The following is a 25,537-nucleotide window of genomic DNA, read 5'->3' as shown; positions in this document are numbered from 1 at the left end:
ATAGTTATGCGTCAGAGGGTGACTCCGATCTTCTGAACTAGTGCTTAAACTGAAGAAACATACCAGATGGGGCGGAGATGGTTCAGGAAGTTTGGGAGCTCAACAGAACCGCTGAGGTTACTCTGGGAAATGCTTGTCTTCTAAGAATCCAGTTTGAGAACACCGGACGTGGGGTTTAGGAAACATTTACAGTAATCCTTCGTTACAACGAAATCACTTTTTTTTAATTATTACTTTTATTGAAGTTCAACATGGTCCCGACCGAAATCCACACATTTTCAACTGGATTATTCTAAGTGTATCGGCGGCTGATCATGCTTACTACGAAGGCAGAGGTGCCGAAAGCGCGCAAGCCTGCACGGAGGCGCACAAAGAACCTTGCGTTCCCTCCCCCTTCTCCACCGAGGCAAATGGTAAACTGGGAAAACTGAGTAAACGGGTGTCGAAGGGCAGAGCGCGCAGAGCTGGCAGAGTGCTGCTTCCGATGCCGAATCGCCGACACGGGGATGCGGGCATGGGGCCGCAGGAGCAGCGTCCACATTCCGACGCTACTCACGGTGCCTGCGGCCGACGCTGCCCGGCTCCTGTCGGAATCGGGTCAAGTAAGCGATGGAGCCAGGAGGAGATCATCCATTAAGAAGCCCCAAACGCACGTGCCTGCGCAAGTGCACTTGCAGCGTACTACCCGCGCACGTGCATTGTATGGAAGATTGGGAGTGTTTACCAAAAGTCACTTGGATCTGCGAGGGTCAAAAAAAATGGCCGGCCCAAGTTCGAAATCGCTATGGAATTCAGTATTCCGGCATCAGCTGTTTGACACTGTCGACCATTTTGCAGAACAAGCAGGGCATATTAGACGAGTTCAAGAAGTTTCTCATAGAGGAGAAAGTGCGCTTGCGACCCGAAGATGGAAAATCGCCAACTGCTTCGCGCATGTCGGATTTTTTCTCGCGAGCATGCTTGCGTAGTTGGTGAACGATTTCCATAGCTGGTAACGATCTCAGGAAACTCTGACGACTGCGGAGACGCAGAACATCCTACGGCTGCTTTGAAACAAAGTGGAGTGCAGCAGCGGTGACAGTGTCCTTGCGATGCCTGGAGCAGTTTGAGGAGAACTGATGCCCGGTTGAATTTATCGGCGAACTCCACTTAATTATTTTTTACACTGTAAAGCTGCCAGGAGATATTCATAACCAAGGTTTCTTCGATTAAATATACGGTCAAAGTGTTTCGCAGTGTTCCCGTCCACCTTTACGTCTATTGGCACTGTTTTTTTGGCTTCATCGCTTTTATTGAACTACTGCTTATATAAAAGTTTTTTGCCGTCTTATTGATTTCGTTATAACGAGGGATTACGGTTGTTGAAAGATACTAGTTGCTGCATAATACAGCATGGCGTGACTCTTCCCATTATGTCAGAAATTTGGACTTGCACTAAGTTGCCCTACAACTGCCGCATGCTGGCTGGCTCTAGTAAGCGTTCGTCGCTCTTCTTAAATAAGGGGCTTTCCCTCACTTTGTGATCCTAATGCCCTTCTACTTTCACGTTTAAAGTATACTTTGTTCCTCCCCAAAGTGGTGAATGTTTACGTGCATTCGGGCCATTGGGGTCCAAGAACCTTTCTGCGCTACTTTGAGTTCTGCTTATTGTCATGTCCGATCACGGCATAATCTGATATGGGATCGGCTCGGACTGCCTGTATCGTTTGCCGGGCTCCTTTCTAGGTCAAAATTGAGTAGCAGTGCAAAAACATTAGACTACTTTGTCACTTACGAATTCTTGCGAAGCTTGGGCACTTTCGTAATTCCGACAAACGCCGAGTATTCATTGACCCTTCTTGCATTCTTCTCTGTTCCTTGCTGAAGCACCTGGAAGTGAGAGACCAGAACGTGAGCCTGGACATTAAGTCTTCGTTCGTGACCTACGGCACACGACCGAAGACGTTGGGCAGTAGCGGAGCCTACCTCTTCCTTCCCGACGACAAGGCAAAGGTGCAAACATTCTCGTGCACGTCGTTTCTGTTGTGTGCAGTTCGCTGCTCCATCTCTAAATGCACAGCATTTGTAGTACCAGCCCTAGGAAATTAGTGTCCACAGCATGTAGCCTCAATGTCGTTTCAGTGCCACGTGACGTCGTCCTAAAGGCGCTCTAAATGCATGGTATTTATGGGACTTCTCCGACGTAGCGGGAAAGCTTGTTGTCGTGCGACGTCACGACCAGGAGACGCCACAATGTGGCATTGGGATGTCATGTCACATTGCCTCAAGACGTCGCATCGCATGACATTGTGATGTCACGCGATGTGACCGGACATCTCGTCATGTGCTTATGTGACGTCGAGTGGCATCGGAATTAGGGCTGGGAAATTGATTGATCAACCTACCGATTAATCCATTAATGCGTTCATCGCGATTCATTTTTGTAGCCGGTTAATCGGTAAAACCTTGACGAACCAAAAGAAAGTAAAAATTAAACGGTTTCACCGCGCAGACGTGGACGAGAACACCTGTATGAAGGGCAAACATTAGGGGAAATCTTCACCCAACGTAAACTGTAGGGACAAGATTGGTGGCTTCAGAAAAGTGCAGAGGAGTTTGAGCATATGCGCCACTGGCCAGAGGATATCAACGAACCTCTTTGCCTCATGCAGCTGAAGTAATGATCTATGAGTGTGAGTGTCTTTGAACATGTCTTAACTACACATTGAGGTTGACTCATAATTGAAATTGCATACTGCATTGTTTATCACAATAGCAAAAAAAAAAAAAAAAATTTGGTTTAAAAATATTTGCAGGGAAATTAAGAGACCGATCAATCGATTAATTAATTGATCAAAGGGTCGCGATTTGTCAGGTTCAAATTTTTAATCGACGCCCAGCCCTAATCGCAATGTGACATTGTGATGGCGCGCGACACTGCATTGGCTTTATATAATCGTAAAACCCTCACAATGGCCCCTGAGTGGCCTCCTGGTCCTCCCGCTAGAGGAGTGCAAAGGGGCCCTATAAATGCTATGCATTTAGACACCTCTAAAAAAAGTCAAAGAGATAAACAATTTTTTTTATTTTTTTTTAACTGGATGGCATTTAATAGGTTTTTTGTATCCAACATTTTCATAAATCAAGTGGTCTAGCGTTTTCTTTTTTTGGGGGGGAAGGGGGAGGAGCAGGGAATGGGTTAAATACAGTTCTTCTTTACGCGAGCGTCAACAAGAACATGCTTGATTTGTAACTTCACAAATGAATTTTTTTAAGAATCATTTTCACTCCTAGGGTAATGCTAATCACGAAAAATCTCAGCAGTAAGAAAAATATAAAAGACAGATGGAAAAGTGTTTTCTAGTCACCTTTTTCACCTAGCCGTTACTTGGCAGCGAAGAGTGGCAAGGTGTTTGTTATGAAAGTTTCACTCTTTACTGTAGCCACTCAGTTCAGGCTTCTTCCAGAAATGCTTGTGTGTGCCCTGTCACAAGTTAGGAAAAGTCTCCGACTCATAGTTTGAGCATATGCGCCACTGGCCTTAAACATTTTCAGGAACTGACGTACAGCCCGCCGTACATCAGGGTCACGGAGGGGGTGCTCTACTCTGAGGTCACTGCCTTCCTGCCTTCTGTCGAGTTTTCTGTCAAACTCAAAAACTCTCCAGGTTGGTGTTCTGTGTAGCAGCTGTGCTCCATTTTTTGTCTCAACTATGTATGCAGTTTGTTTCACATATTTTATTTCATATACCTCGAGAGCATTCAGATGATGCATTACACGAGCGTGGATTTAAAATAGGTAAATAGTACACATATTGACTCAGTAAACAGTAAAATCAATATAAAACAGAAGGAATCGGAACAAGGGAAACTGGATTGCAATTGGTTATGATAGGGTCTGTAAAGTGATCACAATATAGATAAAAAGTGATAATGGGGAGAGCAAAAGGTGCAATGATGCTGGGAAATGGTGCCCTGCAACTATTTTCTTATTGGCAAAGGTTTAAGAATGCATTGCAGTCGATCCCGCTTGTAATGATCCCTGGAATAGCGAAGTATTGGATATAACGAACAAATGCTTGTTTCACTCTCCTAGTTGTCAACTTAGGATGTGATTTTAGCCTACTTGTAAAGCGTGAGACACATGCGCGAAAAATTCATCCGATCTGACGTCCGATCCGGCAGTACGACTGCCTGATCCGAAAAGTTTGGTCACTTCAGACGTCGGATCGGCAATCCGACATGCGTCCAACGCGCCAGATAGTTTTGCACGGCGGACGGATCGTCGGATGCATCCGGCCAATGACAGCACAGCTAGCGCGAGCGTCATGATGACGTACTGGGTCTCTCGGGACCAGGCATGGGCACGTTACCAGTAAAAAGTAACAGTGTTACAGTTACAGTCACCTAGGCGGGGAAAGTAACTCTGTTACAGTTACAGTTACCGGTTTCAAAAAGTAACGTGTTACAGTTACAGTTAATGCAAAAACAGTAACGCCGTTACTTTCTCGTTACAGTACAAAAATTGGACACAAGGAATTACAAACCAAAACAATATATTTTATTTGTTACCCTATACTGAGAAGAAAGGTAAACTGAGAAATTAGAAAAATTTGAACCCGAAAGGTGTTTCTTTTTTGCGGCATTCACCGTTTTCAGCATTTTGATGTGCATAATTTATTTGTAATAATTGTTATAACTTAGAATCAACCGTTTTTCAAAATTGCTATCGGCCCACGTCAGTGAACGTTTTGGTTTATTTTGCACTCCAAAACGAATGAGGAAAAAGATGGTCACATAATGGCCTTATGGGATATACCCATTCGGAAGCAAACCTAAACATAGCAGATTAAACAGCTTCCAAAAAACAAAGGGGAAAGGAGACAATTAGCTTCTGGTGCTTTACGAGTGTACGACCCAACTGTGGAACTCATGTTCACTCAAGCGGCTCCGAAGAGTATGAATAAGTTAAACAAGCGCCGGCTTTCTGCACAATATGGGGACGGCTTCCTTGAAAACTAATGCGGATGAGGAAACGGCGAACGGTTGGGTGTAAAAACGACAGCACAGACATATTCGAGACACAGCCCAGATGGAATACTCGGAGACATCGCACGACCACCGACACCCGCAGGTGGTCCCCACGAGAGAAGAGTGAGCCAAAGTCGGTGAAACAGACATTGTTTGCCGCCCCTACCACCGCGGGCGCCGCTTCCTTTATCTCCCGGTTTCGTGCTGACTTGTCCGTACTCCATTCTCAATCACTACAATTTTTTTTTTTTTTTTTTTTTTTTAATGCAAGGTTACTTTTTTTTTTTATTATTTTTTTTTTTTTTTTTTGTCAGCACGGAGTTTGGAGAAAAATACTTGAAGAATGGCAATTTCTCCATGTCCGCGGCGGTGGGTTCTAATTTATATAGTAAAAAAAAGTAACTGTAACGGTGTAAACAGTTACAGTTACCCAGTAAAAAGGTAACAGTGCTACAGTTACAAGTTACCAGTAATAAAGAGTAACGCGTTACAGGTAAAAGTTACCGGAAAAAGTAACTAGTTACCGGTAACGCGTTACTAGCAACTAGTTACTGCCCAAGACTGGTCGGGACGAACAAGAAAACGGGACGGGCGACGGGAAGCCGGACGCGTGTATCCCGCTGACCCATTCGAGAAAGATGGACCCGGCAAAGAATACACGCGCTAACGAGAACGAGCTTCTAACTTCGTTCTTGTGAGCTAAACCGTCAATATGGGACCAGAGATCTGTGAACGCGGACTTCCGCTGGAGTGCTTGTATCTCCTGGGCGGAGCCGAACGGATCGTCGTGTCGCATGCAAGGTCGGGAGCGTGTGTCTCAAACTGTCGCTTGCGGCGATTTGGAGCGGCGTTCAGACTGTCGGATCGGACGATTCTGCCGTCCATGTGTCTCGCGCTTAACAAACTTGACACCAAAGAAAATTTTTTTTCCCTAGAAGCTGGGAAAATGTTTGCCAAAGGTGGTCATAAACTAAAGGACCAGTATTTCAAGGGAAAATAAAACATTCAACATTGTGGCACCGGGCAGCTCCAGTCGGTGCTAAGCAGCTTCCTCCGAGAGAAATCTTCCCTGCTCTGCACACTATATTTTCCGCTTCACCATGTCACCAGTTCAGCCGTATTCCGTGGGACCTTGGCAACACTGCAGCAGGACACTAAAAGAATCTAGGAAAAGTGCGCAGAGGGGAGGGTTTATCTGGTTAGCCGGTTAGTAGCACGTCGCTGTCCTTCCTCGTAGAGGAGACGCAGAGAGTTCAGTTCAAATTTTTTCACCATCACCACCGCTTTGAACGACCAACATCATTGGTGCCCCGTCATAGATCTGATGTGAAGCACAAAACTGTCTCCCATTGTTTCAAAAGTGGCTGCTCCCCCCAAAGTCGGAAACTGCAAGCTTCCTGTGAAGATGATTAGATGGTGGCAAAAAACGGAACGCAACTTGCCCGCGAGCCATCTGTATATTTACAATGTGCATAAAGAACAGCCCACCTCCAGGTGCGTTTTTGTGCTTGCAGGTGTTTGCTGTTGTAGTAAACACAAATGTGACTGTTGCAGGTAGTTTTCAGTACACATTTTTTTTTTCTTTTTTTAATAGGACAGCGGTATTTATGCCAGCCTGTGTGAGCATTAATTGCATCATAATTTTTACAGCGGAGCTGTTAAGGGCTAGTTTCCCCAGTTTCGTGTCTGTCACCAAATAAATGTTGACACAAAACTCTGGACAGCTACCACCATCTATGAGCGGCGACGGCAACCAGACAACTGGCTTGCTGGTTGTCTGGTTGCCGTTGTCGCTCATAGATGGCGGAAATCTTTCCAGCCTTTCCACTCTGGTTTTCACCAGAGTGGAAAGGCTAAATTTCTCTAGGCGTCGTCCTTGAGGACGACGTCCGAGAGGTTGTTCTTAAGGTCATCCTAGAAGTTATTATTGAGGTCGTCCTAGAAGTCGTCCTTGAAGGTCGTCCTGAACGTGGCCCTTGATGTCGTCCTAAACGTGGTCCTTGATGTCATCCTAGACGTCCCTGAGGTTGTTCTAAGCGTCGTCCTTGAGGTTGTTCTAGACCTTGTTCCTGAGGTCGTCCTAGACGTCGTCCTTGAGGTCGTCCTAGGCGTCATCCTTGAGGTCGTCCCACCATAGTACAGCTTCGCTGGCCTTGCTTCCTTCAAAGTGGAAAGGCTGAAAGTTTTTTTTTTTTGTGAAGTTGAGTTATAACGAAATATAAATATAGTAAACTTACTATTCCCTTATCCTGTCGAGTTAATGTAACCAGGTTTGACTGTATCTATAAGGCTGCACAGCTGTAGGGAAGTCATTGTCCTCAAATTGCCTATTTTTCCAGTGTGCAATCTGTGTCACTTAGGTTATAAATGTATTGCAGCTAACGTTAAAGCTTCATAAATCCTTCCAGGTGTATTTGCTTGTATAGTAAACTTTCGTTAGTTTGACCTCGGCTAATTTGACTTTTCGTTTAATTCAATCATCTTCAAAAGCCCCGCCGACCACCCATACATTTCTATGAGAGGAGAAGTTCGATAGTTCGAACTCGGGAAGACTCCGCATCAGATAATATGTCCGAGCGAATGTGCGTGGGCTCAGATTGCACGACACCACGGCAGAAAAACCACCAACGTCGATCTAAACACGGGCCCTTTGCTGCAAAGCCGAACGTGCACAAATATGCTCCTGCTCCTCTACTCCATTGAGATGGACCGTAGCGAATGACACGAGCCAGCGCAACCAATCTGGCGTGGAGTAGCGCGGAGAACATAGCGCGTGGTCGGACGCAGAGGCAGCGCGTGCTCTCGAAGCACTTTTCTGTGGCATCGTGTGCGGTCCATCTTGCGTGCCAAAAAGCACAAATTCCCTTTTCCTTTTTTTTTTTTTTTTGTTCTTTTTTTTTTGTCGCCGACGGTTTGGTCGCCCGGCGCCAAAGTTGGCTCGTAAAGCTTTCTCAACGCATGCTATCAAAGCGCTTTTCTGTAGCATTGTGTGCGATCCATCTTGTGCGTCAGAAAACGCAAGTTCTCTTTTCCTTTTCTTTTTTTTTAAATTTTTTTCTGTCGCTGACGGTCTGGCTGCCCGGCGTCAAAGTCACTCGTAAAACATATTTTTTATTTTTTATTTTTTTTGTAGTGCGCAATTTTTTGGGGTTGTGATGTTTAGTTACATTGCTCTACAGAGCATGCTTTTAGACACGTGTTTTAAGCGCAGACGGCAGCAGCCCATCCGTGAGTATTGTGGACAATAAAGGGAAGTTTAATTTTAACAATTTTTCTGTCCTTTTTTCAATTCAATCATTTGGATAATTCAACCAAATTTTGGGGTCCCGTCGGGGTCGAATTAACGAAAGTTTACTGTATGAGATAACTAGCAACAAGGTATTTCTTAACTATTATACTTTGGAAAGTGACATCCTTTAAAGGAATACTTCAACAAAATTTGAATTGGCTGCATATAATCCACAACATCCGTAAATGACAATCGCATGTTTGTATTTTGAGCCTGATGGCCGTATTTTACAGCGAAGCTGTTATGCACTAGGATCTAGGAAAAAATGCATCCACAGACGTTGACAGAAAACTCCCCATTGGTCGTGACAAGTATGAATAAATAAAAATAAAAAGAGGGGGCAACCAGCGTGAGTCGGCCTTCCTTGGCATTATTAGATTGTGAGGTCCTGATCCCTTGTTACCATCTCTGGGCATCGTCCTCGAGGTTGTTCTAGAGATTGTCCAAGACGTTGTCCTAGGCATCGTCCTCTAAGCGTCGTCCTCTAGGCATTGTCCTTAAGGTCGTCCTAGAAGTTGCCCTAGAGGTCGTCCTCTAGGCGTCGTTTTTGAGGTCGTCCTAGAAGTCGTCCTTGAGGTCGTCCTAGAAGTTGTCCTTGAGGCCGTCCTAGGGGTCGTCCTCTAGGCATTGTCCTTGAGGTCGTCCTAGAAGTCGTCCTAGACGTCGTCCTTAAAGGCCGACGACCAGTTCGCGCTTTCCACTTTTCCCTCGCATCCTCCTCTCTCCCCTTCTGCCCTGTCCACCGCCGCCTGTTTCCTCCTCGCCCATTGTGAGGAGGATCTTCTGCCTTGCAGAATCTCGAGTCTGGTCGTCGGCCTTTAAGGTTGTCCTAGACGTCCTCGAGGTCATTCTAAAGTCGTTCTTGAGGTCATCTCAGACATCATTCTCTAGGCTTCGTCCTAGAAGTCGTCTTCCTTGAGGTTATCCTAGACGTCCTCTAAGCGTCGTCCTTGAGGTCGTCTTCGAGGTCATCCTCGAGGTCGTGCTAGAAGCCGTCCTTTGATTCATCCCAGACGTTCCTCTAGTCATCGTCTTAGACGTAAAAATAACAGCTTCGGTGGTTGTCCATCTTCACGGAAAGTGGAGGGCTCTACAATTTTTTTCGTTATAAACGGCCCATTCTGGCAAGCGCTCAGAGAGCAGCCAGCAGAGAGCACGTCACTTCCGGCGCAATAGTGACATACCTAGTTGGTCTCGGGATGAGCAAAGCTGCGGCGAGGCTGACGCCATCAGGATGCCCTAGCCATTCCATCCACTGAAGTGGTCGAAGTACGCCAGCGGTCGGGCCACCGCAACTGAGTGCAAAGCTGCTTTTGTGTGAATTTTGAGTGAGGGGTTAATCTTCTATAATCTTGTAGAGGGAAAATAGCGACGTCTGGGACAAACACCAGAGTCCCGTTAAGGGGGAATTTCCTCCTTCCTCTCTTCTCTTGTGCTGGCCGTAGAGGTGTCAAGATGACGCCAGGTACAAAGCATGTATAGTTCTAGGTGAGACAGTTATTGTCACTACCTGTCAAGGTTCCTAGATGGGCATTACAAACAAGGCTTTAGTGACATCAACCAGGTGCTCTTTGCTAATCTTTTAATTTGTTTTATAATTCCTTTTCATGTCTGTTTTAACAAGAGATCGGTGTGCCCGATGTGATACTGCTTTCTTGAACACAAATAGACCAAAAAATAAGCACAGAAATTTCTTTGTAGTATCCCTTTAAAGACATTCTGCTGGAAAAACTTTCAGCCTTTCCATTCTGGTGAAGAAGGAAGACCAGCGAAGCTGTATTATGGCGAGAATGCGCTCGTCACGTCTGTTTCTTCTTCGTCCTCGTCTGTTTTTCGCGCTGTTTCCTACAATGAATTCCACCAACTCGCCCAACTATCCATTCTTCTATGATATCAAAATCTTTCAAAGCGAATTGAATCGAATAATAAAGGTTATGAATCTAATCAAATATTTTTGAATACGAATAGTAGTTTCGAATAAGAACATATTTGAAAACAAATGTTTTCTTTTTGATGTGAATTAAGCAAGAATGCTCAATCAAAAAACACAACTGCAAAATGTTTTGAACAAACATTTATGAAAAGGTTACTTTTTATTGCAATAAGAAAAAAGTCACACATGTGACTGATAAAAAAAACTTGAAAAAAGGTCAGTCAGTAAAACACCATTCAATGAGTGAAGTTAGAGTATGTAAATGAAAGTGCAAAAGTGAAGGTGGGTCGGCAAGCCACAACGCAGTTGGAGATCGCGTCGCGGACGAACGGAGCCACGTGAGCATAAATGAAAGTACACAAGCGGTGGCGGGTTGACGGGCCACAGCAGAGTGCAAGATTGTGCGATTGTGCTGCGCAGCCAATCTGATTATGCACCATCTCTTTCCGTGCGCAATATTTCTGTCCATAGAGGGCGCCACAAAAAAACAATAAATTAAGAATATGTTTTGTTGTTTTTTTTTGGCGGAGCCTCGCTTTTACCCAGTGTTGGCGGTAACGCGTTACAAGTAACGGCGTTACCGGTAACGCGTTACTTTTTTGGTAACATAGTAACGTACTCGTTACTTTTTCAAGGAAGTAACGGGTAACATACTTACGTTACTTATTTTGAGTAACGTGTAACGAAATTACGTTACGTTACTTTACTTCCTAAAACTTAAAAAAAAAAAAATTTTAATTTTTTTTGTTTTTTAAGTGCCCAGTCATAAATTCCTTAGTCAGAAAATGCCGCTGTCCTCCACTTTTCTTTGATGTCGGTGCTCGTCAGATTTGACGTTGCACGCCATTTGCCGCTGATTGTCTCCCGCGGCTCGTTGACCTCGCTACCGCCGTCGCCTCGGCTGGAAGGCCAAAGAGGTCCGGCTTCGGGTGGACTTGGAAGATTCCTGCGTCGAAGCCTGCGTTTCGCTTCCCGCTGGGAAAAAGAATGACACCTTCGTGTCATGCCCTTTCCCGTTTTTCACGTTATAAATCAGCTTCATATATACTTCTGCATTTTTTCTTGTAACTATTTGGGTGAAATTCTAAAAAGAGAGGGTAATTAAGTTTCCGCACGGACATATTTTAGCTATGGCACTTACGCACATATCAAACGTCGAAACAGCAAATGTTTTAGTTCGTAAAGTAACGCGACAGTAACGTGCGTTACGCTTTATCATTAACGGTAACGCATTCATTTTATTTTGAGGTAACGTAGGTCAGTAACTCGTTACATTTATTTGCAAGTAACGAGTAACGTATTTAGTTACTTTTTTTCGGTAACGCATGCAACACTGCTTTTACCAGTGAAAACGGGTAGAAATAAATAACAAAAGGAATACTGGCAAACTGATGAACCGGTAAATCAAGCGGAAAATAACACAAGCCAGATATCGCTGATAGCCGAGGTGAGCCATAAATCCATATCCAAATCCATTGCACCTTGGCTACTGTAGTGACTGTAGGTATGAAATCGCGAATATATGGTTGTGCTACATTAACGGGATACTCCGGCGATTTTTTCATGGTCGCTGATTTGCCTCAATATTTGCTCAACACACCGATAAACGTGGCTGTACAAGTTCCCCAAGTATTGTGTGAAAAGAAAAAAAAAATTTGCGAAGTTATTGAATTTTCGAATTTCGTTTTCATCGTGTTTCTCAAACCGGGAGTTTCTACTGGCAACATCGAAGTGTGACGACAGAAATGGTACAAAGTGGGCAGTAAGCCATGTTCCCAACTGATTACAAGACGTTTGATGGTGGGAAAAGAATGTTTGATAACTGATTCACTGAGAAGCACGCAAAAAACACTCGACATACTCTGTTTCAGACTACATGCACAACCTGAAAGTTTGTACCATGTGTGACGTCACACCACTGAGGAGTGCACGAAAATTTGAATGTTGGTTTTGGCATCATCTTCATTTACGGTTTTCTCAATTGCTATTTTGAATTTCGAGAAAATAACTAGCACACCATGACGACTTAAGTCCCGGTAGTCAGAAAATGCAATTTGTGTAGGTAGCTTTAAAAAAGAATGTGGACAGGAAGAAATACACGGCGTCTCGCGCGGACGTTCGAAACGTCTTGTGGTCCGTCGCAACGATTCATGTGCCATTGCTAATCGTAGTCCTTCACCCTATCTAGCGCAGCGTTTGTGCCACGACCACTTCGCCAACTCCGCAATCCAGACATCATGTCAAGCAAAGGACCAGATTGTGCTACCGCAAATAACTTTCCAATGCTTCTTACAAAAAAAGAAACGAAGGCACTTAGGTTGGCTTTTTGGGTTTGCCAAGCTCGAAACCATACTAATCAGCGAGTTCCGCGTGATTCGTAGTTTTCAAAGTATTCGAAGAACTCGAATAGTTTAAACAGCGGAAGTGCGAAGCGAATCGAATAGCAAGCATTATTCGCGAAGTATTCGAAGTTTCGAATATTCACACTCCCCTAGTAGTTTTGTGTTGACATTTGTTTAGTACCGGACACGAAACTGGGGAAACTAGCCCTTAACAGTTCCACTGTAAAAAGATGTCCTTGGGCACTAACATGAAAAGTATATGAAAAGCAAAGAAAAGTGCAACCCACTTATAACAATACCACATATAACTATGTACCATTTATAACAATCAGTTTCTAGAGCTTCTAGGCTGGAAATGATCAGTTTCTAGTCCAGATGCAGCTATAATCGGTTATAACGATTGAAATTTCGAATTTTCTCATGGTTTTAAGTGAGTTGCACTGTATACCCTAAAATACCAAGGAAGCACCCACCAAAATTTTGGAGATAATCCTTGAAACTAGGGGTGGGCACTTGTTAGATCAAAGAAGAAAAGCTGCAGAGAGGCTGCAAGTATTTTCCGAATGTTTTAAAAGCACTGGATGGGCGCTTATTGTGATGGGTGCATGACTCCTATATTACGGTAGACACATATTCTTAGCAGAAGCCTTGTATTTGTTTAGTGTATACTTTTCTGCTGAAGTACACTGCTCACAGAAAGTCACAAAACTTTGAGGAAGTGGAGTTGGTGCTAAAATTTGGCAGAAATATTTTATGCCTATATTTCGTAGGTATGAGCAAGATAATTGTCACATTGTTTGATACTGTTATGGTACTGCATAACTGAGTTACAACATGTGCAACTGTGGAATGGGAATACCTTGCATAAAGCTATGAGTAGTGGTGTGATAGTAATGGAAAACTTAGTGTGCAGTAATGTTAGAGCTCACATAACAACCCAGAGTTAATGGCATTGTTTAATTGAAGTGCCTAGTATTTTGGGGAAAAAAGGGTGGGGGGGAAAGGGTGTTTTTATCAAGATCCTTTGCTTGTTTGGCATATGGTGGCCAGTTGTTCACTGCTTTGTTTCTCATCCAGGCTTGGATGGCGTCGGCCTGGAGGTGTCCAATGTGGTAGACATGAGCAGCAGGAGCAACGAGGAACTGGTCATGCGCCTCACAACGGGAGTCCACAACCTGGGACCAGAGTTTTTCACCGACGTCAATGGACTCCTGGTGAGCCTTTCTCCCACACCACTTGTTTCGCATATTTTATGCATATGCCAAGCAGTTCTCACTTGTGCCATGCATGTTTCAATAGCGTTTTCATATAGAGATGCTTTCAACCTTGATCCTTTGTGAAGTGCAATAGGAGGCTTACATTGACGTCACGTCAGCAGCAGAGCACGGCAAAAATTTCGCACGACCGAATTTGTTATTTTTGGTAAGAACAACTAGGCATGACTGCCAGCACGGTGTGTAGACATTATGGGCAAGCCATGTATATACCTAGTCAACTTTCCCCATTGTGTGTGAAGTAGTAGATGTGTGGGCTGTTTCCAGAAACGTATTAGATTTTAGTAGTCATGTGCGAATTGTGGATTTTGAGTTGGAAGCGAACAGTGGTTTTGGCCGAACACTTTCTAATTAAATATCATATAGTAGTTTCTCCAAGCCTTTCACTATTGTTGCACCATGCTTAAGAGGGGACACTACCCAGAAGAAAAAAAAATTCTGCAAAAAGAGATGATATTGCCGCGCGCGCAGCTGGCCAAGCAGGCAGCGCGCGCGTGGCCTAGCGGTTATCGCGCCTGCTTCCCACGCTGAAAGCCAGGGTTCGATTCCTGGCCGCGGAGACGCATTTTTGTTGACACTGTAATGTAAGGTTCTGGTGAATTCGAGAACCGTCTTGCTGATTCGAGGTTAGAATGTTCCACGCGCCGAACCTTCTACGCCGAACGATCCAGAATCCCACAAGGATACATAAGGGATTCCGCAAGGCGAGCGGAGTCAGTCTCGCCCCAGCGTTTGACTCTGCTGCCACGCCGACTTCGACGCCCGCGATGCTCTATTATTATCTTTTGTACTCTTTTATTTTTGGCACAAGTTCGCCTCATTAAACGCTTATTTATCCCTGTTTATTTGTTATTTTTGGTCACCACCCGTGACAATATTTCAAAGTGCCATAATTATATCCACCAACATCAAAAGAGTACTTACAGAAAGTTTTATTTGTATACACAGTATGGTTATTTTCTTATAAATTATGTTTGGTCCACCGATGCAAAAGAAAAGCTAGAGAGAGAGAGAGAGAGAAAATCTTTATTTTCGCTCCAAGTCCGGAGCTCCAAAAGCTAGAGGTTCAAGCACTTTGAACATGCTTTCTCACTTCAGAAAATCCTACCTTAATAAAACTACCGTAAAATCCCGTAAGGGCGCCCTCCCCCATGAGATCGCCCATCCCATTTTTCTGGCTAAATATTTAAAACATAAAAATTCTGAAATATCGCCCGCCCCCTATTCCCGTCAAACATTGTGCAATGTCCGACGGGAATCGCATCCACTGTGCAATTTGCGGTACCGGTACGTCTGACAACGGAGTTTCTTGCGGGTTCACGCGTTTTTATTTGTGATCTGCGCGTGTCATATTGGTTCATGTGACGTGCAAGTTGATCCCACGTGTTTATTGCATCGTGAAATGCGAGTCTGCCACGCCTGCGATCCACTTTGCACGTCTCTCGTCGACGCCGTTTACGTAGTGCCTCATTTTCGGTTGTGGTGTTGCGAAAACTCCCAGATGGCGAGGCGGCACACGCAGCAGAAGCTCACCCTCCAGGGGAATGTGTACCCAATGCCCAGCATGATGTTCATCCAAGACAACAACACGAGGCTCTCCGTCTTGTCGGGCCAGCCACTGGGGACCACCAGCCTCGTTACAGGTATGCAGGGGTCGCGCATGTTTTCCCTCCCATCTCGCGTCGACTCTGGCCATCCTTTGCATTCCGATAGCGAGCTATAGATTGTAAAGGAGTAGCGCAAAAATGAAGGTTTTTTTTTAAAGTGTGTGGTGCCATCTGGTGGCTGTTGCGTTAATGATTCGAGCGCTTGCAATACAAGCCTGGCGTGCTTGAATGTTGAACTCGCATTGCAACTGGTCGAGTCGTTTTCTGTAAAACATCATCACAAGCTGCTTCAAGATACTGATTCTTCTGCTCCTAAGCTGCTTCAAAATGCAGATTCCTCTGCTCAGAAGTTTCTCCAGAACCAGGATGATCCATCTTACCCCCTCAGGGTTCGTTTCCCCACTGACTCGAACCATGCTGTTGGGGCCGCTTTCGGACGTGCAGGGCAGGTGGACGTGTTCCTGGATCGTCGCCTCAAGCAGGACGACAACCGGGGGCTGCAGCAGGGCGTCATGGACAACCTCCGCACGCCAAGCCAGTTCAGGATCCTCGTCGAGAGGTTCGCCGCAGAGCACACGGTGAGCCCTCCGCACCGCAATGGTGGGCGGTGGGTCTGTCGGCATCTTATGCTTTCCAAGCTTTTTACCGAGACCCGATCTACGAGGGCCCAAATGCGCGGAAGTATGGCTCGAAGCGTAGCCCATTTCGGTACGAAAACCGCTGCGTGAGAATTGCCAGAGTACCGTGCCCTTGGTGCCGTCTCCCTAGACGGGCAGCGGTGACCGTCATTTGCTTTTCGTCGAGCGCTCGCCGCTCCTCTCGGGAAATGGAGCCACGAGCGCGACTTTCGGGCTCCTCGGTCGTCTGCTTCGGAGCCCATCGTCGAAATTATCAGTGGCATTGTTCTAGCGATATTTCCCAGGAACGGAGGTGCACTTTAAAATTTCACGAGGCAAACTTCACTTCGAAAATGCACTTTTTATTTTCCAGCGAGCCCCTCAATTTGTGACACCTTGCAGGGTGCTTCAGCTAACTTGTGACAAAACTTAACAAAAGCCGGTGGATGCTACGCATGTCGAACCAACATTGTATTTTTCACAATACCCTCGAGCAAGATGAGATGTTTTTTTGCGTTGTGCCAAACTGGCTAATTAACACAAATCGGCTAACTTTTTAAATGTTAATCTGTGCACAAACACTCCAGTACGAAAATTGTAAAGTGTGTTGAGAAACTTCCCGTCGTGTCATTTATATCAAGGTAGCCTTCGTGGGTCTCTATTTTTCAAGCTTTAAAGTGTGCAAAATTTAATTTAGAAAAGTCTCACGTGACTAAGGACACCAACGTGGCGAAATAGGACACCAACGTCCCAAAAAACAATTTAAAATGTCGGGCGAGATTTTTTGGTTTCCTTGAAAGCTCGAAAAAATTGCACTCACAGGCTATCCTGATGGAAATGACACGATGGGATGTTTTCAGCACTCCCTACAACTTTTGTATTGAAGGGTTTGTGCACAAATGAACAAAGTCTCTGCACAAGTTAGCTTGGACACCCTTCCCCTCCCCTGTCCCTTCCTCACACAAACTCAAGAACCACACGGCAGTTTTGACCTTAAATGGGGTTAGAACTTAGACAGGATCGAGGGATAGAACAACGCCACTTCCATTTGGCATTATCCGGCATTTCCATTCTTGGGTGGCAAAACTTCTCTGCCTTTTTGCCTTTTCACTGCCCCCCCCCCCCCCGCCCTTGCCCCCCCTACCAGAAACACACTTCGCGACTTGTTGTCCGGCTCCCTCCGTGTCGGCTTCGTGACGACCTGGCCCACCACTACAAAAGGTTGCCATCCCCTGATCTAGAGGAAAAGGTCCCACGCATTCCGGCCGCTTCAAAACTGCAGGGCATTGACGAGGACATTGGCTGTCCCGGCGGGCACATATCACCAGCAACGCCTTAATAGCAAACACAAAGAGAGAGGAAAAGAACCCCTGCGAGGTCTGTGCCTAGTTTTTTCCAAGCTTACTCTGCAGGAAAGCACCAGCATCGCGCATTGTATAAAAATACAACTCATCGCAGCAAACAAGTGTGTCTAACCTATCACCAGCTTTCTTTTTTTTTTTATTGCACTTCTTTTTGTTCTTTTTTTTGGGCTCGCCAACAACGGTGCTTACAGTTTGCCGCACTCCGCTCCCGTCTTGCTCCCCCGCCTGCAACGGTTGGCTGAAGGTGTGCGCCCGCTTGCGTGCAGAGGGAGTCGGTGCCCTCGCATCCCTCGCTGCTGGCCCACCAGGCCCTGCTGAGCTTGCTGCACCCCGTGTTCAGCCTGGTGCACGGCAAGCCCCAGGGGATGTCCGACCCGCCCCTCAAGAGCTCCTTCTCGCCCCTGGGGGGCCCCCTGCCCTGCGACCTGCACCTGCTCAACCTCCGCACCCTAGTGGCGCACAACGGGCCTACGGGGGACCCCAGGTACTGCTCGGGGGACGGTGCCCCTTCGGGCCACACAAACATTTCTTGGTTCTCGTGGGCCATACCTTGTGTACGTTACTGTAAAGTGCCAGTCAAACAGACTCCAGTTGAGCAAATTATTCGAATGAACAGACTTTCGTAAAATTCCAGTGTATTCACGTGTGTGAACTTTCGTGTAAGCAACTTGTTTCTCGAGGTCCCTCGAAGTTTCTTCAAGTGGTATTTCACTGTATCGCTTATGGAGACCATTCGGTATATGGCAGCTGATTTGCTGTCTGGGTCGGTTGTTTGGGCTGGAAACATGGCTTCTTTAACAAGTCACAGTTGTCTCTCATTTTGGTGCACGGGTTTTCAAACTGGGTTCCTGGAACTTAGCAGTTCACCGAAGCACCATCGGACATTCCCCGAGCCCCCAAATTTCATTGCTCGTCCCTACACCTAAGTAAAATTTTCTTCCAGATTTAAAAGGATCTGAGCCATTCATTGATGCATAACTATATGCTAAGCACTCCTAACTGTGTGTTTTTGTTTAAAAGGTCTATAGGCTTATGGAGACTCTAGTTTATTGCATTACTGCCAAGTTCAGGAAAGGTCCTTTTGCAAGCAATTGAGAGAGATTGGCACTTCTCAAAATAAAGAGGTTTGTAAACTGCTGTTCTACTGCACTATTTCCTCCACCTCTAAAGAGGTGGGCAAAGGGAGTCAAAGTGACACTCATCTGACTGCTTCCTGGGACAAACCGGGTTTCATCTCACTTTTCCTGGGCAACTGCTGTTTCCAATAGTAAAACTTTTATAACACGCTTGGGATAGTCGCCTTGAAGCCGTGAGTAGGACAGTGCAAACAGGGCAAGTTAGGCAGTATCCACCACTTGTCTAGCTTGTGAACAGCACAAAATCCAGTTCTTCTGTGATGTCAGTCTTGCTCGAGTTTTGTACAAGACTGTTTCTGGTGCAGGAAACCGGCCTGGACTCCTAGCAATGTAACGGCCATGTACCTACATCGACTTCCTCATGACTGCCGCCTGAAGAGCTATGCGGTGCGCTGCACTCTCCAGTCGGATTCCGTGGTTCGTGATTTGACTTTCGTTACTTTTCTTGTTTTAACAGTTAACCTCTTTTTTTTTTTTTACAGTTCCTAATAATAATTGAACGCATGTTCATTGCTTTTTAGCTTTTTTTGTGGTGAGGGTTACACCGTGCGGAAGTAGAAACATTCCGTAACTATGTTATACTTCACTGCTTTAGTTTGGATGACTGTGTCGTGCAATTGACTGAAGCTAAGGCTTGACCACTTGGAAAGGGATCCTCGTAAAGTGAATTGGACAGAAGGAATGATGCCATGATAAATTTCCCCACTTCATAAAATTAAATAAAATTTAAAAATATTCTTTAAATTGTTGTATTTTCTCAAATACTTCACACACTTTTTATAATCAAGGTCCACAATTACACTTTCCGACAATGCATACTTATTGCCAATGGACATAGTCTATGGAATGAGTTTAGTTAGTGACTAGGGCCAGAAAGTTTTGTACCCAAGCGCATGATCTTTATGCTGCACTCGATGGACCTTTTCGGAAAATCCCAAAAGGTGTTGTGGGAATCTCAGGTTGCGACGCGCGATGCTAAGAATTGTGGCGCTGATCCGATGTAAGCTGAAGCTACAGTGAGGCTCTGGCACTTTATATATCTTGGAAGCAGTTTGAACCATTCATTCTCTTCTTATCCTTGCTAGTTCGAAACACAAAAGAAAACAGAAGGGTCATTTCTCGCCAAACGATCCAGGCCTAAATTCAGCCCTCACGGATTCGGTCTAAAAGAATTGTTTATTCCACAGCTCTTAGGCGCCCGTTTCCGGCTTCTGCGGCGTCGCCGTCGGCGTAACCGTGTAGTGCATTATGGGAAATGTCCCATAATGCACCACGCAAGAGAGGAGGGGGAGGGGGGGGAGGGAGGGGGAGGAGGAGTATCAGGGAGGATGAGGAGGAGGAAGGAGGGGTATACCCTCTCCTCAGTACCCTTCCCTCCTCCTCCTGAAGAGCTGCGCTCTAATTCGGCATTAGAAGGTGTTGTAAACGTCTACACTTTTTTTTATTCGTGATGTAAAAGTATATTTTTTCAATATATTTTTGTTATAATTTTTTTGTGGAAAACCAGTCCCAAGGAGTAGTATACATAATTTTTTTTTCACAGAAAAGATTGAAACGAAACTGCTTAATAAACACAGTTTCTAGTGGGTCAATACATTATTCTAAATCAGTAGTTTTCAACCACGAAGGTTTGGGGGCCCCTTTTGGATCGGCGGAAAATATAATTACAAGGACAAAAGGATGAATAGAAAAAACTAAATACATGCAAACAAACTTTGAAGCTCTGAAACGGAGTATAATCAACCCTGCTCCCTTGACACACATGGTTTGGTCTAGTTGGCTTCTTGGGACAGCCAGTATCATTAAGGGGGAGGCACTGCCTTGGAGGGTCTACTTTTAAGTACTGGTGCTATTTGAATGAAATTGGCAGGGTATACTAGGCATGCAAACTTGGGAGGCTACACCAACTTGCAGCTAAAAAGGTCAATTTCGTGCAAAGTTACAGCCTTGTATGTAAAAAATATTATACAGCTAGTAGTGCCGAGGGAAAAAATCTATCGTTACAAAACAGTACCGAAATGTCACAATTTGTTTGCTTGGATATAAGGACGAGTGACTAGACTACTAATCGGTAGTGGGCTTCAAATAATTTTCAGGTGCTATATTTAGCGTTAAAGTAAACTTCAAAAAAGGGGTTAATTTCATTCATTTTTCTACTGTTACAAAAGTCTACATTTTCTCGCTAAAGAAATAACAATCTTGAAAAAGTAAGCACATAGTCGAGTTGTCCAGTAAATTTCACTCCAGAAAAACCGCACCGCAGTTACGAAGGTACTTCAGTCGTGGAACAACAGTTTTTTAGCAGTGAAAAAATGGCTGGAAAAAAAGCTGAGGAAAACGCGTTTGAAAATCCATATTGTGTTTCACTTTAGATGGAACTTGCCACTTGACCTAAAATGCTCCAGGAGCATACGTCAGTCTCTGCTCTGGATTGTCCTTCTGTGCTTTGGCCACAGCTTCCACCTTTGTCTCTTGCACAATGCCTCGGAGCACTCGAGTGCCTTCACTTGGGCTTTACAACCTTCGTCCGAGGGACCTTCACGGCCTGTGATGTCTGGTGGCTCCCTGGCTCAATGCCCATCTCCAAAAGAACACTCGAGGACCCAGGTTGAAGACTGCAAGAGCCATGGCACACTCAACAGTACTTAGAAAAGCGACCTTTGAGCACCTCTTCCAAATCAAGGTGCTGAAAGAATCATTCGCATTCTGGGTTTTCATCTGGGAACATCTTTCAATCCAATTCCTCCGTGACAGGTGGTTGTACAAGGGCTCTAGCTTCTTTGCTATAATCTCCCTGGAGAAGGCTGGCTTATGTGGCCGAGTTTCTGGTGATTCTCCCGCTTTCTCGTGGGCCTTGCTTCGGTTCAAGTGGCACCAGGAGTCCGTCCCAGTGGAACAAGCAATCTGAATTGGCTCCTCGTCGGAGGGGTGTGAACGGAGGAGACTGGCATACACTCCACGCTGCATGGAGTATAGGGTTGCGTGGCAGGTTTGAGCGAATCAGAGTTCCTTCTTTTTGAGTGTGGCCAATAAGAGACCGTGCAGTGTTGTTTTCTATGGGTCTTCACGTTTGGTGCGCACAATGTCTCGCAAGGAGGTCTATACCAAAAGAAGGAGGGTTAAGCACTCATTCCAATGAGGGGTGCTTGTCTGCACTAGGCCTAATGAATGCGGAGCAAGCGCACTTTGAGAATGGCATATTTGTGCGACTGCGAGTGTTTTTACAAAGCGCGCTTGGCCACTGGTACGTCCAAAATAATTTATTTCAGAGTAAATACTTTATCTACAGGAATAAATCTTTTTGATGGCATTCTTCAGGAGTTATACAAGCTGATAAGAACATTTTTCAAAAACACAAATTAAAAAAAAAAAATGTGATTTTAAGGTTGTGCCTTTCCCTCCCTCCCTCCCTCCCTTAAAAGTTTTATCAGCTTGACTGACGGCCAAGGGCTTCGTGGACCTTAAGGAGGCCTCCAAGGACCCCAAAGGGTCAGCGGACCTCATTTAAGAACCACTGTTTTAAATTATCCAAAAGGTTTCATCACGCATGTTAGTTTTTTTAAAGGGTAGAGATACGTTAAAAATGTCCTAGAAAGCTGATATTCATTTTTTTTATTTTCAAAAACATGCTACTATAATAAAACTTAAAACTTGTGTGTGTTAGTAGCAAGGGAAACAAACCATATTTTAAAAAACGTTCAGCCTTTCCACTCTCGTAAAAAAAGGAAGACCAGCGGAGCTGTACTCGATACACTACTGCAACACGCACGCGCCCGTTTCCCGCATCTTCTTGTCCAACATGCCGCCGATCGTGGATGCGTCTCCGGCAACCCAGAGTCGGTCGCACACGGCGCACGTGATGCCAAACGGGTAATCCACAAACACCCTCCGGAACATCGCCGTCGCGCCTGGGAACTGTTCAGCCGGCGTGGAGTGCAGTCGTCGCCGGGCTTCGCGCTTGCGCTTTACCTCCGTGGCACAATCGTCGTCCATGGCGTTGGCCCGTTGGCACCCTTTACATCGCTGGTTCTGTTCTCAGCGGCGGCTTTCCAGGCGAGCGATGTGCTCTTCTTTGGCAAGAGAATCTGAAGCGCTCGAGGCAGTGGAAGTTGAGGCGACAGCGGCTTTGCGGCGGTTGCAAACCCATTCCCGCTGCTGCGTATGTCGCCGCTCCTTCCGCAGCCAGTCTTCTTTCCCCGAAAGGGCACGCGGCTGACCCATCCTGGGTCCAAACCGAAACTGATAAGAGCGTAGGAAACAGCGCCCAAAATAGGCGAGGACGAAGAAACATATGTGACGAGCGCTGCGCTCGTTACGTGTGCTTCTTTTTTGTCGTCGTCCGTTTTTCGTGCTGTTTCCTGCGATGAATTCCCACCAATGCGCCGCCCAACTATCTATTCTTCTATGATAGCTGGAAAGGTTGGCGCCATCTGCCAGCGACGGCGGCAACCATACTGATTGTGTGCTTGCCGCCGTCGCTTATAGATGGCGGTAGCTGTCCAGAGGCATTTTTGTCGACAAGTGTTTTGTACCAGACACGATCCTCGGGAACCTAGCCCTTAACAGCTCCGCTGTAAAATGTTTTGGTAAAAATTGAGGTACTGTGTTTCCTAAAATAAATGGCCAGTATTGAGCATTTAGCCACTATAAATGCTCAGTATTAGCATTTAGCAGGGGAAACAAACCATATTTTAAAAAAATGTTCTGGTAAAAAATGAGTCACTGTACAAATAAATGCTCAGTATTCAGCATTTAGCCAAAAATCTAGTTTTCAAAAAAAAAGAAAACTCATGAAGGTCTAAAAATATATACTCTACGGTTATGGATAGTATAGAGCCCACGTTTGTCCCGTTGCAGGCTTCCTTGGCGGATCTTTTTCCGGACTACTTCGGCCCGACCGTGGAGGAAACAACTCTCTCCCTGCTCCACAGTTTCACCTCCACAAACACCAAGACTGCCCGCCTCAGCTTACCTCCTCCTGCCGAGATAGCGGCCTACAAGCTCCAACGCCGGTGAAACGGGAGAAAAAGGAAAACGGCCGAGGAGGGCACGCCCGGGTCGTACCGAGGTCGCCGCGTTTTCCAACTTGCTGCCAAAGAAAAGTGCCCGGCGCGTGCCATGACTGACGCAGTTCAGGCAACCCAAGAGAGCTCCTTGGGTTCACAACGGTGGGACCATTGTGAAAGGGGGGCTTTGGCACCTTTGGTGACCCAGAGCAGACACTCTGTGGCCGCCATCGGAGACGCCGAGACGACGTGTGTGTACCGAGAGCCAACGAAACGCGGGGTCGTTCGCGCCACCGCTCGTTCCAGCCTTGCCATCTTTCGTTCGGTTGGGGCGCAGTTGGGGTTTGGCAATCCTACGCCGCGCCTCGTTTTAGTGCAATTTTATTTACAAGATACTTTTTTTTGAACTGTTGGAGTGTATTAAGGTACTAGTTCTGGTCGTGGGGCTGCTTGGGGAGGGGCTGGTTCGTCTGCAGCTACTGCTTTGTCCCCACGGAGCGTGATGCGTTGGTGGTAGGGTGTCTTCATTGTGTCCTCAGTTTGGCATAGGTGGACTTAAACGCCGAGGGGGTGGAGCCGGTTACTTATGTAGTACCTTTGAGTATCGCAAACGAGGCCAACCGAGCACTACTTAGGAGCACTTTGCCCCTTTGAGCTCGAGAGGGCGGAGTACAAAAGAGCCTCGAACGAACTGCGGGGCTCAGTGAACGAGCAGCTTGAAATTTAGGAACCGATAAACCCCTGTGAGCATTTCTAGCTAGAAGTACATTTTTAAAGAGTGTTTTTAGTGTGAAGGAAATAGGATGGAGCTTTTTTGCTTTTATATATTTGCAGTTGGTTGATTTGTCACATTGGGCACAAAAGCCTCGGGATGCGAATATATGTCTGGCTGTTTTGTTTCTAACTGGGTGAAGTGTGCCATGTAGTAGTATATCCTGAATGTACATGTGCAAAGCGCTTCCTCAGAGCAGCTGTGTTCACTTCGTCGAGCTTTTCAGTCACGACAGTTCACGAGCGTAAACGTCTTCCATAATTCCAGATTTGTGGAGGGTAACACGACCTGCAAATAGAGACATTCTACGCACCTTGTTACATCCGTTAATTCAAGTGGTGTTGCATGTTCTCGGTTGTTTTTGAGTGTTTGAAGTTTTCCACCGTGCTCGTTGAAAACCTGTTTTTCTGTCAGGATGCACACACATATTATGTTTGTGTCATTTGAGAAAGAAAGAAAAACCAGACCACCTAATTTTAGGGCAAGGAGGGTATAACATGGATGACCTAGAGTGGCTGTAATAACTGTAGCAGGTTTTGAGACTTGTCTGTAACTAGAAATGTGAACACTTGGCAGTTTGCACATCACCGGTTCTTCCACTTGTGAAGAGCATTGCCACACCATTCCATTGCCACAAATGGCAGCCCGTCGACTGATCGCGATCATTCCACGAATATCAACGGTAACTTAGGGTGTTAACAAAAGACAGCTTTGCTGTCCTTGCATTGTACATATTAATAAAGATATTGCATTCTCTGGATGGATGCCAGGATGAGTTGACAAGGAAGTGTTGGTGCCTGCTCAGTTCTTCACCACTGGCAACATTCACAGCAGTTGTGCTTAGCCATTTCTGGTCACTGAAGAAACCATGAAAGACTTCTTTAAATGCATAGCATTCATAGGGCCAGCCTTGGGGATTTCATGTCCACAGATGTAGCCTCGGTGATGTTACGTGACACTGTGAAGCCATGCGACACTATGACAGTAGTGTGACATCATGTTGCGAGATCCTTACAATGTGTCCTGCAGTGGCCTCTTTACTGTGCCTGCAAAAGGAGGAATGTGGTAAGTGCTCTGGATTTAGAATGCCTTTAAGAAACGCCAGAGACAGCCAGCCGTTTTCTTTTTTAGTTAGACTGGTACCCCAAATAAACGGTGAAGTGTGGGATAGGCATCATTTTTTGTTTA

At 45.6% G+C, this 25,537-nt stretch overlaps 1 protein-coding gene across 1 annotated transcript in view; it reads left to right on the top strand.

The window, feature by feature from the left end:
- The window catches only part of LOC8051489 (alpha-mannosidase 2), a 62,652-nt gene extending 37,516 nt beyond the window's left edge, over positions 1-25,136 (top strand). Inside the window, exons 16-23 of the mRNA XM_029993429.4 lie at positions 1,867-1,992; positions 3,535-3,646; positions 13,651-13,787; positions 15,349-15,490; positions 15,899-16,032; positions 17,702-17,919; positions 18,877-18,988; positions 23,429-25,136. Of these exons, the coding sequence (XP_029849289.2) occupies positions 1,867-1,992; positions 3,535-3,646; positions 13,651-13,787; positions 15,349-15,490; positions 15,899-16,032; positions 17,702-17,919; positions 18,877-18,988; positions 23,429-23,587 (1,140 nt within the window). The 3' untranslated portion in view covers positions 23,588-25,136. The remainder of the gene's footprint in view (positions 1-1,866; positions 1,993-3,534; positions 3,647-13,650; positions 13,788-15,348; positions 15,491-15,898; positions 16,033-17,701; positions 17,920-18,876; positions 18,989-23,428) is intronic.
- Positions 25,137-25,537: the final 401 nt, after the last annotated feature.

This window comes from Ixodes scapularis, unplaced genomic scaffold (genome assembly GCF_016920785.2).
Source record: "Ixodes scapularis isolate PalLabHiFi unplaced genomic scaffold, ASM1692078v2 PGA_scaffold0__279_contigs__length_252992795, whole genome shotgun sequence".
Lineage (NCBI taxonomy): Eukaryota > Metazoa > Arthropoda > Arachnida > Ixodida > Ixodidae > Ixodes > Ixodes scapularis.
Note: the sequence above shows the minus strand (reverse complement) of the source record. Positions and strands in the feature narration are given on the sequence as shown.